The following is a 20,541-nucleotide window of genomic DNA, read 5'->3' as shown; positions in this document are numbered from 1 at the left end:
AAGCACGGTTATCACTCCATTCAGTACAAGTGAATAGTAATGTACTGCTTTGTTTTACATTATATTACGAAACCTGCTGGGTAGTAATGACATTTTATCCATCTCGTGATTTGTGACTTGAAAAGTTTCTTTTGTCTTCTGTGTTGCTGTAACAACTTGTTTTCAAGATACTGACACTAATAATTTCTACAAAACCTTTTTGTGAGAATTAATCAATTAAGGGACAAGAAAGATAAAAGCGTCCACCTTTTCATGGTCTCTATCAGTATCACTTTTCTTTAAAGAAAAGTGACTCTGATTAGAGACCATGAAAAGGTGGATGCTTTTATCTTAGTGTGATCCAAGGTGTGAAATGCAAGTGTGCAACTTTTCTCCCCCCGGGGGTTTTTAAGAGGAAGTGTGATTGTGACACATTGTGGTGAAAACTACTCTTGGTTGCATGTCCATGTTCATGTTCATGTTCAATTCTCCGAACAAAGGAAGGAAACTCATTTTGGCCTGATTTTTTTTGGAGGAGAAACAAAATTATCTGTCAAATCTTCCCAAGTTGTTTGTGATGTTTTATTTTATTTTACCACACAGTTCTGTTTAAATTAGAACATTTACTTCAGGAGTCTTCACACGGACAAAAAAGTATAAAACAATGAAATGCAGGAGTCTACAGCGAGGCTAGCAGCTCTGTGAGGCTGAGATAAAGTGTGGCTAACATCGGCATGCAAACATTCTCACAATGACAATGCTGACATGCTGATTGTCAGCAGGTATGACCCCATGATACTATCATCACCAGCTTAGTTTAGCGGGTTAGCATCAGCTCAGTGGTGGACTGATTGAGATTGTCATCAAATGCCCCTGGAACGGCTAAAAAATCCTGCAACATTCAGTTTTCTCACATAAGCACTCTCAAGCTAAAGATATGAAAAGATTACACCAAACTAGAACCTTTTTTTTCTAAAGGAAAAACCAGTGAGCTCTTAATAAGACCCTCGGAAAGTTAAGCATCAAGGTTTAAAACAACCGTCGTCTACCTGGAAAGCCTACAATGTCTTTGTGCATTTTACCCGATCATTCAGATTAAATTCAACCTTTATTTAAAGGCTCTAATGTTTTCCGTCACATCGACTTGATGTGTCACTGCTGTGTTAACCTTGAAAAGCCGAGTGGTTACAGTGCATGCCGCGCAACCACAACGACTGGCGACCTTTATTGCACCTCATCTCTTGAACAACCTTGAAAATCAGTCGGGCTTTTAGTTGTCAGCTTCAGTGTCCCATGATGCTCTAAATGCAGCTCCGGAGGTTTTTAACATAAAAATATCAGCTGAAACCCATTAAAAACAAAACACGTCCAATGAATCTTTGAATTAAAGTCAGCATGTTCTTATTTCTTATCAGACACTGACTCTCATCCAAACACTCTACGAGCAGGTAGGACACACCAGCAGGACACTTCACGGCTTCTGATGGTCCACAGACTGCTCTAATCTGAGGCGTCTCTGCTACAGGACAGTATCTGTCTGTAACCACCGTTTGTTGTTTTTCACACTCTGATAACAACACAGGAAGTGGTCTGACATGAAGATACCCTGCCCTGCTCTGTGGTTGAACACCGAGGCCCTCTGCTCCGCTTTCTGCTGACGTGCCTGTTCAGCTTTTGTGTTTTCTGACCTTTTTGTTTCTTATAATCTGGGTCGTGGCTTGCCCAACGTTGTGACGCAGTATACCAACCAGACCAAATTTCCCCTCATACAACGGTATGTTAAAGAACGGTGAGGTATTTCACACTAAACGTATTTGCAAAGAGTAGCCTCAATATATGAACACCTGTTGTGGTGGATGAGTATTTCCATGTTATGCTGCTTAAACTTCAACTTCACTTCACCTCAGAGAGAAATAATGTACTTTTCACTTCACTTTTTAAGAGCTATATAGTCTAGTAACTTTTCAAATTAAGTGATATAAGTTAATAATTAGCTCCACCTTGACCAATTTGTATTATTGTATTATTTGCAGTGCAGTTGATTTGTATTGCATTACATTGTCCAGGTGTTCATGTTAATATGTCCATTCCCCTTAAGATGGTCAAGTGCACAAAAGGCAGCTGACTAAACAACCTACCTCTAAACTTTCTGAGTAAAAAACAAACAAACATATTTTGTAACTAGGTAGTTGTTTATTAAAATTTAGCAGCAGATTTCAATCTCATTACACAAAACAATATTCGTATTTATAAGCACCAATTAATAATAAGACAAAAGCCTTTGTTGTAACAAAATAAGGATAGAAAAATACTTCAGTGGGCCCATCACTCTATGTTAAACCACAGTACCTTTATATACACATGCTTTACTGACCTCTTGTGTCTGAAATGTTTAAAATCAAAACAGATTTTTTCACATGGGTGCATAGTGGGTGTACAGTATGTACAGTTCTGCTCTGAATAAAAAGGAGAAAAGCAGCCCTCTCCTCACCACCAGGTGAAAATGAGTTTGTGGAAGTAGTCGTAACTCCTGGACAGGAAGTTCTTCTCCACGACGTGAGGCTGGATGCTCACCTTGTAGCCCTGACTCTCGATGTCCATCTTTACACAGTCCAGCAGGTCTTTGACGGACAGGACGGCCTTCCAGGGTCCGAACGTCACCACGGACTCCTTATCCGCCGCCAGGCTGTTGATGGCGTTCTCGTAAAAACCCAACTCCTCCTCCGTCCGCAGTATGCAGATCATGATGGTGGAGTGGCGGGCGGCGATGGCCTCGGCTCTGGCGATACGAATCAGCACCTGGAAGAAACGTGAGAGATTACTGCGTTCGTCAGCAGCCAAAGAGATTTCTTGTGGATGAAAACAGGAGATGCATGGATCATTTAATCATATGATATTATGGTTACATTTTATCTTTGATCCAGACACTTTTTCTGTCATTTTGGCATTTTGAGTGGCTCTTAATAATAATAATAATAATAATAATAATAATAATAATAATAATACAAAATAATACCCACTACTACTACTACTTTGTCTCAGCAATTTCAGTAGGGTGTTGTGCTTATTAACTGCTGTTTTCCATCATTGTGGGTGAACCAACTGATCCACTCAGAGCTTTTGATAATACAAAATGTTTATAAAAATATTTAAATAATAAAAATGGCACAAAGCATGACTGACACCAACGTATCTGCGGATGTTGTTCTCACCCCTAAATCCTACAGACTGGACCTTCAAGTTACATGAGAATAATTTACTTTTGTAGTGTAACTTAGGGTAACAATCTCATGTATTTTTATACATATATCAACTTGAGCACTTTCCCAGAATAAAACCCTAATCCATCCAAGATTGTGGTTTGTCAGGAATAAACCAAAGAGGATTAAGCCTCATCTAATTTCTTTGTCTTTTACAGTTTCCACTCTTTTTTTCTACTCCTCACAGAAACAGAAAAGGGTGCCACCTGTAGAATCATACCTGTACATCAACACAAAAAAGGTTAAAAGATGTTGTGATGCTGGAAAACTGACATGACGTGACTTCATTCAACAGTAGAAACTACACCAGTGAGCGTAGCTGACCTCGATGTTTTCTTTGTAGTGCGGGATTCTGGAGAGAAACTGCTGCCTTCCCACCAGCTCTCCAAACAGCTGAGGAGTTTCCTCCAAACGTTTGACCAGTGGTTTGATGTTGTAGTACACCGCCTCCCCGTGGACCTGCACAGATACATTGGTTCATACAGTACACTGTGATAAACCCACATCTGTTTATAGATGAAACTACAGCATTCAAACCTCCTGGATGTTCTCTGTGGGCAGCAAGTCTGATCTCAGGAACTCCAGGACGGCTCCGAAGTGGGAACCGTCTCGGTCGATGAAGTAGCGTCCCTGAGCGTCGGTGCGTAGTTTGGGGGGTCTGCTGAACAGCTCGGCCAGCTTGGACTCGGGGTGTTTCCTGATCGTGCTCAGAGAGGTGCTGAACAGGTGACCCCCGACGTTCAACTGCACAACGGGAGAGGGCTGAGGGGAAACATTATGATTATTAGATCATTTCAACTTTGGTGTCAGTTGTTAGTGGTCATTTTTAAACATGTCCTGCAGGAGATCTTATCATCTTACCATACTACACAACACAAGTTTCATTTGTAGTTGCACATAAAGTAAATTAAATAGAGATGTAAATAACTCAGCAGTCCCTCAAGAAGGAGTCAACAACTGTTTTATTACAACTTTTATTCTCGTAAAGTTATGATCCCTCATCCCTCAATGTGGCCTTAATACTCCGTAGTACATTTGCTCTTTGGCCCTCACTGCATTAGAATGATATACTTTATACTTAGACTATAAACTGAGTTACCTTCATCACAATGATCAAATGTTTTGCGGCTCCAGACAGATTATTATTATTTATTTTTTGCCTAAAATGGCTCTTTTGATAGTAAAGGTTGCTGACCCCTGGTCTAGCTCATACGTCTGCTGCGCAGATGATTGTGGGTCAGAATAGCCAGAAAAGCATGCTGGCTTCCAAACTGCAAAATGCTCCGGATGTAGTAGGACATCCTGATATTTTTCAAGGCTTATTGAAAGAGGCTGGGACACGGTCTTGATCTATTGGGTATGACACATGGCCAGTGTAACTGGAGCTGTCGCTGTGCGTTGCTATTGGCTGAATTTTGTCGATTGCAGACCAGATTTTACGGCGCATGTGTTGTTCTGCAAAGATATGACGCTATGACAATGACGTGTGACATCTCCTCTTTTCACCCTCCTTGGTATTTTTGGCATACTGCATTTGACATACTATGTATTGGGACATACTAAATATTTTTCTGGCATACTAAATAGTATGGTAGTATGGGTATTGGAACGCACCCACAGTGTGTGTTCAGTGACTACAGGAAGGGCGTCAGCATGAGTCAACTACACAACTGATTTGCTCAGGTTGATAAGACCACATGCCTCCGCTGTCTGTCAGAAAATCAGTCATGCCTGTTGATCCTGAAAACACCCAGTGAGAGCAGGACTAATTCATTCATAGTCAACTCAGTCACAACTCTGAAAACACATAGACAGACTCCATTTGTGGATTACCATAGTAACAGTCTATAAAATAACACAACACTTGTATATCACTGATGTTGTAGTTTACGCATAGGATACAATAATACAACCTGTCTTATTATAGTGGCCCAGCACTGATTCTGTTAAAGTTATGAGTCTTAAATCTATTTGATCAAATTACAAAATAAATACTCAGAAATTAAACAACTTAAATTAACTTAAAGCAAACAAGCCTGCACGGCATCATAAACACACTTCATAAACTTTTAAAGGTCTCATATTCGTGTTAATTTTCAGGTTCATACTTGTATTTTGTGTTTCTACTAGAACATGTTTACATGCTGTAATGGTCAAAAAACACATTATTTTCCTCGTACTGTCAGCCTGAATATACCTGTATTCACCCTCTGTCTGAAACGCTCCGTTTTAGTGCATTTCAATGGAATTGCAACGGAATTGCGTTGCTAGGCAACAGTTTGGGTCCATGTTTACTTCCTGTCAGCTGATGTTATTTGCATACAATGCAACAGGAAATAAACTGGGACACATTTAGAATGTTTATGCTTAAAACTGTGTAATGGTCTAAATATTGTATATTTGTGACATCACAAATGGACAGAAATTCAGACGCGCAATTTCTGAATACGGGCTGTGTGTATTTCTCCGTATATTGAGCGTTTTGATAGTTTAACAGTATTTATAAAGCACTTAAACCTGCTTTATAATGTAAAAGACATGAAAATCTCACTTTTTACAATACGGAACCTTTAAGTTAAAACTCAAGACATACTTATTTTTCAGTGGCCTTCGGTTGCTCTTAGTGGTTTTAATGCTTTAATGTTTAAATATTTCATAAACTATTATTTTATAAATTGCTCTTACAAGTTTTATTCGGTTTTAGATTTGTGCACACATTGTGTTTCTTCATTGCAGCCTGTTTTTATATTTTGAATTATACCGTTTTGTTGATATTTTGCTCGCTGTTCACTTGAACTTGTACAAAACTTTGGTCAGCTCTAGTTGTTTTTAAAAGTGCTAAACAAATAAAACTTGACACGACAGACTTATTTGCATTCACAAACAGCATAATATTAACTCTATTCATCTTTTAAATTAGTTGGTTTTAAGCAGTGGTGGAAGGTAACCAGGTATATTTACTCAGTACAGCAGTAAAGTACAACTTTCAGGTATTTGAACTTTACTTATTTCCATTTTATGCTACTTTATATATTTCTACTCCACCATCATTTATAAGGAAATATTGTACTTTTAAGAGAAGTTCATTTCCCTCTGAGGTCCAATTAAGGAGTTAATAATCTTCCAGCATGAGCTTGTCCTTCTGTCTGGCAGATTAATTCGGGAGTTTCCTCGAAGTTAAATTCCTGTGGAACAGGACGACAGCTAAAACCGCCTTAAACAAACTCTTTTAGACTTTAATGTTGTCATAATAAGGAAATAAGACACTGTCAATATCTGCAGTGAATGATTATGCAGGCAAATGGAAAAAAAAGTTTCATATCCTCAGTGCTGTCTGTCCACCTGTTCAGAGTTAAACAGGTAGAAAGTTCAGTAAAACTCCACTAAATATCCAAAGTATGACATTAAAAGTCTGCTGATCTTACTGGATTTGTTGTTGAGGATTGTTTTTCAGATGATTTGTAGTCCGGCAGACTCATCTTGACTCGTCCAGGTGGTCAATAGCTGGGAGCTTATTATTTCTTTAAGACACTGTCCTGAACAGGTAGGAGTCAGGGGGCGTGGCCTAACCCGGACCTGATGCTCTAGTGCTGACAGGATGACTCACTCCGCAGTGAAATCTTTGACCATTTTTATGGCCTTCTTCTGAATCATATCATTTACTTATGCTAATTAGACAATGTGAATGCTAAAACATACATGTTCTGACTGATTAAATGTATTTACTCATAACTCCCATTGTGTTTGCATTTTTGTTTTAATTTAATTATTAATTAATTAATTAAATTTTTTATGTTTTGACCATTTTCTGTGACTGTAATGTACTTTATGGTATCAGATGCTAAAGATATATGATAGAAATTAGGGCTGCACAATTAATCAAAATTGTATTATATATATATATGAATATGGGCTACTACAATTTTCAAATCACAGGAGGCGCAGTATTTGTTAAACGCAAAATGTGTCCAAATATCATTTTTAAATTAAATATTGTCGTGCTGCAGAGATGTCATAATATAGTATGTCGAAAAAAATTATAAAGTCATACTATGGTATGTCAAAAAAAAAATTAAAAAAGGTCATATTATAGTATGTCGAAAAAATAATAAGTCAAAGTATAGTATGTAAAATTAAATATTAAAAAAGTCATAGTGTCAAAAAAGTCAATATAGTATGTCTAAAAAAGTAATAGCATAGTATGTGAATAAAATCAAAGTCATAGTATGTCGAAAAAAAATGATAAAAGTCATAGTATAGTATGTCAAAAGAATTATTAAAAAAAGTCATAGTATAATGTCAAGTCAGTGTAGTGTGTCATAAAAATATATAAAATATAATTCCCTCTAATATCGCAAATCATAAGAAAATCGTGCTGAATTGTACGGATTAACTAAGAAAAATGCCATAATACAATGGTGCATCGAGATTGAGCCAACACTAGAAATTAATTATGTATTGAATAAAAACATTTAAGTTGTTAAATGTTGTTAAATAAAGACTGTCATATAATACAAATTAAATGTATAAAAGAGAGGGAAGAGTGAGAAAGTACCTCATCTTCTAGTGTAGGTGTAGCTCCAAACGCAGTCTGGAGGTCTGTTGGAGTCGATGCTCCAGATACAGACATGGAACAATAGTGGCTGATTACAGGCATCAGCTGCTCTTCTTTCACAGCAGCTTTATGTCTTACTGATCTTGCATGAGACTCCAGAGACCTGACCCCCAGTGTTCCAAGTTTCAGAGTCTTCTTGCAGAGAGTGCAGCAAGCTCCATAAACATCTCCAGGCACCGGCTGCAACCACCCACTGAACCCACTGTTGTCCAGCCACAGAGAGTTAAACCTGCATTTACCCATTTTATTTTGTTTCCCTCCACACAACACTGTACTGCACCCATTGGACTGCACGTGAAATGGGTGTGCTCCAATGAAGTATGTCCGGAGAGCACACCTATCCCCTTTTTTTGGTTCCGTTTTATAGTTTTTGTTAAAAAACATTTAAAAGTTAGATAATGCATTTATTTTATTAACGTTTATGACTTTTTAAGACATGCAAAAAGAGGCATTAAGACATTTTAAGGCCTTAAATTCAGGTTATTGGATTTTAGAACTCTAATTTCTGGTAGCAGGAAATGGAGCAGAGATATATCTCACTTCCTCATCACTGATTGACTTTAGTCACTCTTTCTTTCTAACCAGATTATACTGAAGACTGAGTCACTTTATCCAAGTGTAAACAAAAAGGAAACAAAACCCTTCTAAAAGTTTCCCCAACACATTCTACCATCTGAAAACATTTCATGTAAACTGGTGTTAAAAAGAAGTTCATAAATGTAAGAACAGAAGGCAAAAACAAGAGCATGTTGGACAATGTACTCTGGTTACCACAATAACATGGATTCCTCTTCAAGAAAAATAAATCAGACCAGTTCAAATACGAGGATAACAGACATGTTCTGCACACAAAAAGCTAAAATCTCTACAGAACTTATGACGCTTTAACAGTAAAAGCTATCCAGTATGGTCAAATAATCTGTTCATCTTATCGGCTATTATAGACATGATTTTAGTGGTAATACCTTTATAGTGCTGTTCTGCCCAAGTATGAGATTTCATTTTTACTGTGCAAAAAAAACTTTTTTGAGGGGTTATTTTAAAGTATTGAAGCTCACATTTAAACACTGTAACAAAGTGACCACAACATAGTAAGTGTATTTTCCAGATTTTATTGTTTTTGTACACAAAAAACAGAGGGTCTTGCTTCCATTTGGTGAAACGCTTGAAACCTGTAAAAGACAAAAAAACAGAATTAAAAACCAGCTTCAAACACTGAAAGTAAATTTGAACCTGCTGACTAAAACAGGGTTATTACTTTAATGACATAAATAATTAATGGTTGTAGCTGAAGGCAAAAAATGCTGCAAATATTCATTTCCTCATGACTCTACAATGACTTTTTGAATTGGGCCTACAAAGTTATGATTCATTGTGAAACCTGTTCTTGTAGGTTTGTTTTATTTCAGGCTTAAACTATTTCGATATCCACGGTATAAACTCTGCATAATACAACTTATTCTAGAATTAAAAACAGTGTTTAGGTTAAGGCCCTGACACACCAAGCCGACGGTTGGACAGTTTGGTGCTGTCGGTGAGACTTTTTGGTCGATTCAGTGTGTTGAATTGGCGGCGGAGTTTGTCGGTGAGAGAAACCGCTCCGATTGGCCGAATCTAATCAGTGCTCGAGAAGAGAAACGGAAGTGAGGAAAGCAAGAAACCGAATAAAGTCATGAGGAAAAACACAGAAGGCTCTTCTCATTTTCATCTCATCTGATCATTCCAACACACGGATATTTTCACAGCGACATGGCCGTCTGGAATGAAACCAAGTGGTGAGTTTGAGTGGTATGAAAATGGGTGGCAAAGCTGCTTTGTTTCATGTACATATAATAATGGCTTGTATATCCGCTGTCCTCGGTCTTCCGGTTTTCCTTTTTGAATGACCAATACAGACTACCGCCACCTGCTGGTGTGGAGTTATTTCATCTCACGCAGGCGCAGAACGTACATGCTTACTGGTCATCAACTGTAGTCTTTGCAGTGTGTTTAAACTTGTCGGCAAGACAAAGGCGGCGCAAAAGTCGGCCTTCGTTGCAGCTAGTTCTCCGATGTCGGCTTGGTGTGTCTGCGCCTTTAAACTTACTGTCAATTTAAAGTGAATCCTGTGAAAGTATGTATTCATTTTAATCTTTATTTGGGTAGAATTTAACATTTAGTTGCTATTGAAGCAGATCCACCTTGCTCTCGTCTTTGGTTTGTGGGCATGTTATTGACCTTATTAAGAGTCAGATTCTCTACATTCACTTCTCTATTTTAAAACGAGTAACCGTTAAGTGTGCTGCTTCAACCCTTCTCAGACAAATGCCTCGATGTCTTCAACCAAAAGGACTCCCTGCTCTGAGGAGCTGGAGCAGAACCACAGAACGTGAACCTGCACCAGCAACCCCCAGAAACAGATTGAGTCCTGTTCCGACTCGTCATCGTTTCTTCATTGAAGGGACAAAAACAGACTATAAGTTGTCTTTAATTATTGTATATCCTCAAATAAGTGGAGAGATTAACCATAATTTGTTCACCTATAATCACTATAGAGGCCTTCAGTACGAAACAACTGAATCAAAGTTTCACACATTAAAAAGATCCAGTACAATCATGACAAAAACAACTATTATTAAACTGCTTCAACTCTTCACATCATAAACCCGGCCTGCTGGTGACGGGACCCTGCCTTCTCTTACCCTCTTATGCGGTGGGTACAGGTGTTCCCTGGGGCATGACGGGTGCCTCAGGCTTGGCCCCCTTCTGCTCAGACATGGGTGTGGTGGGATGTTGCTCCTCCTTGGGCTCCACAATGCTGACGTGATCGGGCAGGGGCTTCTTGGGGCCAATCTTACCGCTGGGGTCCCAGGGCAGCATGATCTTGACCTTAATGCCCAGCACACCTGAGGACAAACACATCAATAATCATGTATTAGCACCAATAAAAAACAAAACTATGAAGTACAGAGGCAAAATAATATATCCTCCAAAGTATCGTTTGGTTTCAGAAGCAATGATCATAGTGGCACAGGCATAAAATGATTTCCAATGAGACTTTGCAGAAAACTTTCCAAATGTCAAAGTAAATAGGTGTTTTGTTAGTGTCGCTGCCGTGTCCCCTGTTCGAGCTGTACTCACCCTGCCTTAGCAGGACGTGGCGGACTGCTGTGTCGACGTAGTAGTTGACGGGGTCTCCGCTGTGGATCATCAGGCCGTCCACAAACTTCATGGACTTGGCCCTCTGACCTCTCAGCTTGCCGGACACCACGACCTCGCAGCCCTTAGCGCCGCTCTCCATGATGAACCTCAGAACACCATAGCATGCCCTGAAAGAGAGGAGGGGTAAGAATCGTGTTAACATACGGCCATTTAGCAAGAATTACAGTCAGTGTTTTCCTGTTCTTTTGGTGAAAATTGACAACAAAGGTGTGTCAAGAATTATAACATTCACTGCACCAATGGAAGATGGCAGTGTAAGTTAGGTTTGAATGTAAGGAATTGAAAGTGGTGTAGATACAGAGTGTATATTTCTGTAATTAGAAGATTTCAAGTAAATCCTGTGAATGCAAGTATTAATTTTATGCTTTAGTTTGGGTATAATTTAGCTTTATCTTTACTTCAAAATGTAGTCAGGATCTCTCTGTTCACTTAAACACTACATATTCAGCAGGTAACCGTTAAGTGTGCTGCTTCAACCCTTCTCAGACAAATGCCTCGATGTCTTCAACCAAAAGGACTCCCTGCTCTGAGGAGCTGGAGCAGAACCACAGAACGTGAACCTGCACCAGCAACCCCCAGAAACAGAGTGAGTCCTGTTCCGACTCGTCATCGTCTCATCACTGAAGGGACACACTGAACAAACACTTCACCCTGAGAGCAAACACAAGGCTCCGTACAACAGATGCCAGTGTCTGTTGTAAACTCTACTTGATTATCAATAAATTGCTTCAGCAGAAATGTGTCATACGTGCAGCTTTCGATGTCCGGCTTATTATTATGAATATAACTGCTTTGTTTATTGCCTGCTTACTACAAGGATCTTCCAAAATTGTGGACAGAAACCACATTTCGTTTACATCACTACATAGTTATGTACTAAATTAATCAAATGTTCACACCTTAAACATCCAGGTCATAGCAAAAACAAGCTTTGACTCTTTCATTAACCTGCTTCATATCGCTTTCACCATCAAGCTCCATCAGAAACTTGTAGGAGACAACACTAGCAGTCCAAGCTGACCAATCACAGCCCATGCTATCACCTAAGCCCCGACGTGTAGTAGCATGGAGACTGCTTGCAAAAATCACATTTATGATATGATGCAAAGGAGTCCAAGATGATTAAAGTCAGATCCCTGCAGTGAAGAGCTATGGACAATCTTCTTGCTTGTGAAAATGCTATATGCTACCCATCTTAAAGATAAAGCACAGCTGCACCAATAAAGTCAGAGTAGGTGGATAGCATGCTGAATTAGTTGACAGTAAATCCTACCAATTTTTGTAGAGCACTGCTTACCTACGCACAGCCAGGCCTCCCAGCAGCTTGTAGCGCAGAGACTCTGCCTGAGCGATCGCACACAGACCACGGGTGGCAACCTTCTCAGCATACAGCTATTACAGAGGGGAATAAAAGGTCAAACATCCTGCATGTTTCCTCTGTAAAACTGCAGGTCAGGGCCAAAATGGCTCCAGTACACTTTCATTAAATTAAATGCAGGTACATGAACTAGCTCTCTAGACTTCACATGCACAAAATCTCAATACTACTGCTGCTTGCTTGATATGTTAATCTTTCTTTGCTCTGTTTCTGGTGATACATTTTCACTCCTGATGCTTCAACCCTTCTCAGACAAATGCCTCGGTGTCTTCATGAGAATGACTCCCTGATCTGAGGAACTGGAGCAGAACCACAGAACGTGGACCTGAACCAGTCACCCGCAGAACCAGATTGAGTCCTGTTCCGTCTCGTCATCGTATCATCACCGAAGGGAGGTCAGTAAAAATTCTTAAGCCTTTGCCACTGCATTAATTTTATCCCCAAAATAAGGCTTCTGTATTATAATATTTGAGTTAGCACTTTTACTTCATGTATTGCATCCTGGTTTCCTTACCTCCACGCTGCCCTCAGGGAAGCCAAACCTCTTCTGGACCACAGCGGTCAGCTCTCTGATCCGACGGCCCTTCTCTCCCAGAACATTCTGGGTCCTAAAAACAGTTAAACACACTTAGGATCACTGATGGAAAATTACAGTTTAAGGGTGGTTTAAACACAGAATTGACAGCCTTGTCGGTGTAGATACTGACGGTGTATTTATGTAATTAAATCATTTCAATTAAATCCTGTGAAAGCTTGAGTTTGGGTGTAATTTAGCCTCCTCTATACTTCAAAATTGTAGTCAAGTTATCTCCGTTAACTTTATCACTGCATTACATTCAGCAGGTAACGGTGTGTGCTGCTTCGACCCTTCTCAGACAAATGCCTCGATGTCTTCAACCAAAAGGACTCCCTGCTCTGAGGAACTGGAGCAGAACCACAAAACGTGGACCTGCAACAGTAACCCCCAGAACCAGAGTGAGTCCTATTCCGACTCGTCATCGTTTCTTCATCGAAGGGACAAAAGCTAAGGCACAAACACTTCACCCTGAGAGCAAACACAAGGCTCCGTACAACAGATGCCAATGTCTGTTGTAAACTCTATTTGATATCAATAAATTGCTTCCGCAGAAACACGCCATACTTGCAGCTTTTGATGTGCACGTGTGTGTTTTTCCTTAAAATTGTGTTAGCATGTATGTTTATCATAATAAAAGGCTGTCTGGACACTCACCTTGTGGCCAGGATGATGATTTCAGTCCTGGTTGGGGTCACACGCACCTCCACACCGGAGTAGCCATCCTCAGCAAGCTCACGAGTCAGGAACTCGTTCAGCTCGGCCTTGAAGATACCATCTGAGACGAACTACGGAGAGAGAGAGGACAGGGTCAGCTTAGCTTCGATTAAACAAACTGATCACCCAGAGGACAAAACATGCGACTTAATAAAGGGAATGTCTGTCCTCAGCTGAGGAATGAATGAGGTGCACTTTATAAAAAGGGAAAACTCAAACCTAAAACATTACACATGTCCCTTTTAAGTTATTGAGAGATAGTTTTAAGTTACAGTCAAACTCTAGAGATGCTCCACAGACAGTAAATTCTAGCATAATATAAACATATGGGCATATCACAAAGTTTAGAAGCCCATCAATTGGACTGCGATATGTCAACTGTGCAATTAACCGATTAAACACATGGACTCTGCCTGAGCGATGGCACACAAAGCACGGGTGGCAACCTTCTCAGCATACAGCTATCACAGAGGGGAATAAAAGGTCAAACATCCTGCATGTTTCCTCTGTAAAACTGCAGGTCAGGGCCAAAATGGCTCCAGTACACTTTCATTAAATTAAATGCAGGTACATGAACTAGCTCTCTAGACTTCACATGCACAAAATCTCAATACTACTGCTGCTTGCTTGATATGTTAATCTTTCTGTGCTCTGTTTCTGGTGATACATTTTCACTCCTGATGCTTTGACCCTTCTCAGACAAATGCCTCGGTGTCTTCATGTGAAGGGACTCCCTGATCTGAGGAACTGGAGCAGAACCACAGAACGTGGACCTGAACCAGTCACCCGCAGAACCAGATTGAGTCCTGTTCCGTCTCGTCATCGTATCATCACCGAAGGGAGGTCAATCAAGATTCTGAAGCCTTTAAAACTGCATTCATTTTATCCCCCAAATAATGCTTCTGTATTATAATATTTGAGTTAGCACTTTGCTTCATGTATTGCATCCTATCAGTCGTTAGCAGACATTTAAAATGAACTACACTGTCTTTTACAGTCACTACATGATTTAATCTAAACTACATATAAGATGTTTATAATTGATTAAACTTCCTAATATGTCAGGACCAACTTTCTATGAAGCTAACTCACCAGCTAACGTTAACTAAACCACATTATCTCTGAAGTTATTGAGTTTTAAGTTAGATTCAGTCAACACAGTAAAGAAACTCTAGAGATGCTCCACAGACAGTAAAAAGTCTAGCATGCAATAACAGCAGTAATTGTAATTAATATAAATATATGGGCACATCACAAAGTTTAGAAGCCCAGCAATTGGACTGTGATATGTCAACTGTGCAATTAACCGATTAAACACATTAAATAACCCAAACTACTGGAGCCACATGTCAGATCTGAGTCTAAGACACCCAGAGAGGAAGCTAACTCAGCAGCTAACGTTCACTAAACCACATTAACACACCTAAAACACACATTCAATGTAAGCAGACATATTTTACAAGGTTATAAGATTGTAAAGTTGTTTTGAACACAGCTCGACTGGGTTTTAAAGGAGTTTGGGGGTTAACCGGGTTACAACTCGGTGGAGGAGCCATGCTAGCTAAATGAGCCCAATGAGGAGGACGCAGCGCAGGAAGCAGCATCTGCATCAATCCCCTCCGGATCGGAGGTGTACCAGCTCCACTAACACCTTCGTGAACGCGTAACGATTGTATCTTAAATAATACGAAGCCATTTTGACGTAAACCGGGTGTCTGTGTGAGCAAAACGGGGATAAAACAGTGCTAACCTTCCTCTTCTTTGAGATTTGCACCGCCATCTTCGGTAAGGCCGTAGACAGGAAAGGACCCGCAGAGGATGCGGAAATGGCTTTATACCAATCTGACTGACTTCCGGTGACGTCAGGCTCAGGCTGCCGCTGGAACTTGTAGTTTTATATATAAATATTAAGAAATATAAACTGTTGCCACAACTCTTCTCAGCAATTAATGATTATTTTTATTACATAGAGACGGTTAATAATATATGTGCTAATAAAATACACATTTTTATTAAACACAGTGAAGGAAGAAGTAGTTAAAAGTAGCAATACCGTGTAAACATATGGGTAAACAATACATATAAAGGAAATTAAGGGATAAATAAAAACAAACAAACATAAAAATTAAATAAAAAAAAGTAACATAAAACACAAAACATGCCAGGGGTTAATATAAATATATAAATAAATCAATAAATCAATAAATAATAGTAACTGCGAGAGGATATTGTCTTAATATATAGTTCCATTTCTTTCTTGAAAACAAAGTAAGGTTTAACTTTTGCAAATTTGCATTTATGAATGTAAAACTTTGTGACAAGGAAAATGAGATTGATTAGAAAATACTCTCTGTCATATATTGTGTTGAACCTTAAAAAACAAAAAAACAAAAAATGCATTTTTCCAGTCGAGGTTTTAAATCACAGATTATATTTTCCAAGATAAATCTACAAATGTATGGTCTTATTTCTTGACAGAAACTGACAGATGACATGATATGCGGGTGTATTTAGGGACATGGTTGTTTACTGCCCTCCAGTGGTCACAATGGAGAACTGCAACACTACATTAAATATGTGGGTAACACTGCGCTTATGTGAGTAAAATCATTATTCATCTCAATAAGTATGAATCATTATTTGTGTAATTATTACAAATAACATCAATGTAATATAATTAAAACAAAAAAACAACAAAATTTAAAAAATTTAACAAAAAGAAGACAAAACAAAAAACTGAACAAAAAAACTAGATGAGCAAATTGAAACAATGAGAATGAATTAACAAGAATGATCATGAAATAATTTGTTAATTGTTATCCAGTGACCACAGTTAAAGACTTAAACTCGCCATCAATCAGTGGGAATAATACAGATATTATATTATATTATATTATATTATAATATAATATAATATAATATAATATAATATAATATAATATGATATAATATAATATAATATAATATCTGTATTATTCCCACTGATTATATAATATAATATAATATGATATAATATAATATAATATAATATAATATAATATAATATGATATAATATAATATAATATAATATAATATAATATCTGTATTATTCCCACTGATTATATAATATAATATAATATGATATAATATAATATAATATAATATAATATAATATAATATAATTAAAACAATTTTTTTTTTATTTTTTGTTTAAATTAAACAAAAAGAAGTATATATACATTTCATAACGCCAAAAATAATAGATAATTGTATAATATACAGCATGTTATTTAAAATGTTATCTTAACTAAAATATAGCATTACCTTAAACATATTTATTTCAACATTCATCTTAAGTTTCTTTTGTAGAAAGTTGGCTACATCCATCCAGGACACTCTTGTATGTAATAGATAGGAAATATTCTCTTTTTCAAGTCCACAGAAATCACATTTATAATCAATATCCAGCTTGAATCTTTCTAACACAAGTTTTACCCGGTAAATTCTATGTAATATCTTAAAAGTCACTTCCTTAAGTTTGTTATTGATATAGTATTTATCACACATTTTCCAAGCTTTCTCCTGCTGTATATCCTCAAATGAGGAAGACCAAAACATCGAGATGAGGGGACATAACTGAGTGTGTTCTCTTTCACTATATTAGTACCTCAAATATAAATATGTTCCACACAATCTTCTGAATAAGGAAACTTTCTGGTACACAGTGAGGAACTACATCAAGACAAGACGCAAAGTTACACATAATAACTTCCGGCCAATACTTTAAAAAATAAATCCAACTGAACAAACTGAAGCAATTAGAAAAAAATGAGGAGAAATATTGATGAAATGATTATATTTAAGCCTCTTTAACCACAAGTAATGTTAATATTAATGTTATAAGTATCTGTATGAACACCAGCTGAGGATGCATGCACAGCAGCTTTTAGTGTATTTCACTGAATCTTCCACTAGATGGAATCACCTCTCTACATCTCTTCTTGGCTCCAGGGTCTTTAAATCTCTTCATTTCTCATTAGTGGACATTAGTGCTCAAAGAAATGTATTATGCAATGAGAGAAGCGTTGTAATTATGAAGAAAACAAAAGTATTACTAGCATTAAAGTGGTCCTCCTGTAACACAAATTGTCATTTAAGACCTTGTGTTTCTGACAACTCATTCTCTCATATTATCAATGCTGAAATTACTTAATTTACTTCTTCAAATGAATAGTGTAGCAGTCGTTTTTTCTGCTGGTTAGGTGAGTTTACAGCACCTGACAGTTATAATTCAGTGTGTAATACTGTTTATTAATGTGCTTCCAATATAAGTGAAGTGCGACAATATCCACCGCCCGTCGTTCTGTATTCCAACGTTTATCTCAAGCTAATATGAGGCTTTAGCAGTTTTCTCTGTTCCACAACATCCTCTGTTTGGAATATGTTTTTACACAGACAGGAGACTGAGGAGGAGTATTTTATTGTTCTTATGGGTGCCCGACTATCGTTTTACAGACTTAAAAAACTGTGAAACTTTCCTTTAAATCAAAGATATGTCTTTTATGAAGTATACTTAAGTAAAGTTCAATTAAGTATACTTTATGTAGTAAGTACACTAATATCAATGTACTAGTTGTATACTTGTACGTTTACTACTTCAATACTTCTTGGGACTAATTGTCCCACTTTTTAGTTTATAAAAGTATACTTTTAAGTGTACTTTAAGTGTAAGAATAGTACACTTTGAGTACACAACTAGTTTATATCTAAGTCTTAATTTGTACTGCGACTATACTATAAGTATACTGATAGTTTACTAGTTTTATACTTGTAAGTGTACTATTTCAATACTTCTTAGGACTTAATAGGCCCACTTTTTAGTTTATAAAAGTATATTTTAAGTGTAAGTACTGATATAGATTACTAGTTTTATACTGATAGCCCACTTTTTAGTTTATGAAAGTGCACTTTAAAGTATATGCAGTAAACTACTAGTTAAATCGTTTTTATACTACAAGTATATTTACTTATACTTTTCTTAAGTATATCTTGATCAAAAGATCAAGTACAAGTATAAGCCAAGTATACTTAGACTTTTCTGTATACTTGTCAGTATGAGCCAAGTATACTTAAGTATAATTTTGTTAAGTACTGTGTATCTTTGATAATAAAAAGTAAACTGTAGGTAGACTCTCTTGTTTTAAATTTAAAAGAAGTATATTAATAACACACTTGAATAAACTTCTATTTGGTAAGGGGACGTGTGCTGCAGGTTGATGGCGACCATGTAAACTACTACTCCTCCAGATGACACATCTGTTGTTTAAAACAAATGCAGTTTTCTCCATTGATATACACACAAAAATGGAATTATGCACATAATTCTGAAAACAGCCAATCAGAGTGATTTCTCTCACCGACGAGCTCTGCCGCCGTTTTAACACGCTGAATCGTCCCAAAAAAACTTCAACACTGGCAGACTAGAGCCAATGGTGCAGGACACACCGCAAAAACTAGACTGACAGACGCTCACCGACGGCCTCAAACTGTCCGACTGTTGGCTTGGTGTGTCAGAAGCTTTAGACTCAGTGCTTCCTTTAAAGTCATTTTATGTCTGTTTGGATGCAGCAAATAACTGACTGTACTGTAAATGTCACGGCTACTTGAACTGGAGGCTTCCATGGGATTGATGATGCTGCTACAGCGCCACCTATTGGCCAATTGGCACCAATTTGCTGTGGTTCAGCTTCAGCTTCAACACAACTCTGCTGTTTGATTTGTGGACAATTTAGGATAATTCAGAGAGACCCCTCCTCGCACACACACACACACACACACACACACACACACACACACACACACACACACACACACACACACATACACGTATGCACAAACCCATCCGTTCCCTCCTGAGCTACCCGTTAATCAGTAATTCTTCATTTTCTCTCCTCTCTCTCTCTCTCTCTCTCTCTCTCTCTCTCTAAGCCCGACACAAACCCTTTCCTGCTGCTGAATTCTTCCAAATCACTTCATTCACCCATCTCTATCCACACACACACGCACCCACACACACACACACACACACACACACACACACATACACACGCACACACACACACACACACACACACACACACACGTACACACGCACACACACACACACAGGGAAGCCGCCCCTCACCCTCTCTCCCAGGACGATTCTAGTCCATTCCCATTGAGCTGCATTAGCATACAGATGTTCGACTGAAAAGGGAAAGCAGGGGAACACAAAGGGCCTGCATGACCAGGAGGGGAGGGAGGGGTCGAGGGGCTGCACAGGGATGGCCCTTGGCCTTTTTAAGGTCTTACACACACACACACACACACACATGCACACACCCACAGACATGCACACACCCACAGACACAACCACGGGTATTGAATGGTAAGTAGCCATGGGGGTTGTGGGAGTCTGCTCCTGCTTCACTCTACTGTTATTCATTCACCAGAGGGAAATCCTCAGCCTGCCCACGGCTGAATGCCAACACACACACACACACACACACACACACACACACACACAGGCCCCCAACTGCCTCCTTTGCCTGTGCATCGAGACATAATGCACACACACACATTTAGCCTTCAAAAGTCTTGCTGTCTGTTGCTTCTCAAATACAAATATTTTTGTTTCATGTCATTTTTAAGTGTAGGAGTTACACTATGTATATTTATTTATTTAGAGTTGGAATCACAGGAAAAAAATATATTTTTTTGTTTTAAAAGCACCATAAAACATGAATAACTTGGATTTAGTTGTTTAACGTTAGTATTTTAAGTCCGGTAAGGTGATTC

The 20,541-nt window shown here is 38.2% G+C and overlaps 2 protein-coding genes and 5 non-coding genes across 8 annotated transcripts; all 7 read right to left on the bottom strand.

Moving 5' to 3' along the window:
* Positions 1–2,158: 2,158 nt before the first annotated feature.
* Positions 2,159–8,181, bottom strand: kctd14 (potassium channel tetramerization domain containing 14). 2 transcript variants are annotated; one of them, XM_074641050.1, is made up of 4 exons: positions 7,795–8,181; positions 3,777–4,001; positions 3,564–3,698; positions 2,159–2,778 (listed from the first exon to the last, which is right to left on the bottom strand). In XM_074641050.1, exons 1-4 carry the CDS (start codon positions 8,095–8,097, stop codon positions 2,467–2,469), a joined length of 975 nt encoding a protein of 324 aa, XP_074497151.1. In that variant the 5' UTR covers positions 8,098–8,181; the 3' UTR covers positions 2,159–2,466. The 2 variants fall into 2 exon arrangements, with proteins under 2 accessions (XP_074497151.1, XP_074497152.1); XM_074641051.1 differs by lacking the exon at positions 7,795–8,181 and adding an exon at positions 6,665–6,834.
* A 769-nt stretch (positions 8,182–8,950) lies between these two features.
* rps3 (ribosomal protein S3) lies at positions 8,951–15,607 on the bottom strand. Its single transcript, XM_074641052.1, has 7 exons — positions 15,475–15,607; positions 13,665–13,795; positions 12,948–13,041; positions 12,353–12,447; positions 10,975–11,162; positions 10,536–10,739; positions 8,951–9,026 (listed from the first exon to the last, which is right to left on the bottom strand). Exons 1-6 carry the CDS (start codon positions 15,502–15,504, stop codon positions 10,540–10,542), a joined length of 738 nt encoding a protein of 245 aa, XP_074497153.1. The 5' UTR covers positions 15,505–15,607; the 3' UTR covers positions 8,951–9,026; positions 10,536–10,539.
* On the bottom strand, positions 10,146–10,294 carry LOC141771790 (small nucleolar RNA SNORD15). Its single transcript, XR_012594785.1, has one exon. It is a non-coding gene; the product is annotated as a small nucleolar RNA SNORD15 (small nucleolar RNA).
* Positions 11,533–11,681, bottom strand: LOC141771786 (small nucleolar RNA SNORD15). The gene has a single exon (XR_012594781.1). It is a non-coding gene; the product is annotated as a small nucleolar RNA SNORD15 (small nucleolar RNA).
* On the bottom strand, positions 12,677–12,824 carry LOC141771789 (small nucleolar RNA SNORD15). The gene has a single exon (XR_012594784.1). It is a non-coding gene; the product is annotated as a small nucleolar RNA SNORD15 (small nucleolar RNA).
* LOC141771791 (small nucleolar RNA SNORD15) lies at positions 13,300–13,448 on the bottom strand. The gene has a single exon (XR_012594786.1). It is a non-coding gene; the product is annotated as a small nucleolar RNA SNORD15 (small nucleolar RNA).
* Positions 14,415–14,563, bottom strand: LOC141771788 (small nucleolar RNA SNORD15). The gene has a single exon (XR_012594783.1). It is a non-coding gene; the product is annotated as a small nucleolar RNA SNORD15 (small nucleolar RNA).
* Positions 15,608–20,541: the final 4,934 nt, after the last annotated feature.

Source organism: Sebastes fasciatus, chromosome 7, assembly GCF_043250625.1.
Source record: "Sebastes fasciatus isolate fSebFas1 chromosome 7, fSebFas1.pri, whole genome shotgun sequence".
Taxonomy (NCBI): domain Eukaryota; kingdom Metazoa; phylum Chordata; class Actinopteri; order Perciformes; family Sebastidae; genus Sebastes; species Sebastes fasciatus.
Note: the sequence above shows the minus strand (reverse complement) of the source record. Positions and strands in the feature narration are given on the sequence as shown.

Bases quoted from the DNA above. Each gene is read 5' to 3' on its own strand.
- kctd14 (XM_074641050.1), bottom strand. From the start codon at position 8,097: ATGGGTAAATGCAGGTTTAACTCTCTGTGGCTGGACAACAGTGGGTTC. The intron at 4,002-7,794 runs GTACTTTCTCAC...GTTTCCCCTCAG, and splicing joins CACCTACACTAGAAGATGAG to CCCTCTCCCGTTGTGCAGTT. The intron at 3,699-3,776 runs GTTTGAATGCTG...GTATCTGTGCAG, and splicing joins CCACAGAGAACATCCAGGAG to GTCCACGGGGAGGCGGTGTA.
- rps3 (XM_074641052.1), bottom strand. From the start codon at position 15,504: ATGGCGGTGCAAATCTCAAAGAAGAGGAAG. The intron at 13,042-13,664 runs GTGAGTGTCCAG...AACTGTTTTTAG, and splicing joins ATCATCATCCTGGCCACAAG to GACCCAGAATGTTCTGGGAG. The intron at 11,163-12,352 runs GTAAGCAGTGCT...CCTCTCTTTCAG, and splicing joins GGAGGCCTGGCTGTGCGTAG to GGCATGCTATGGTGTTCTGA.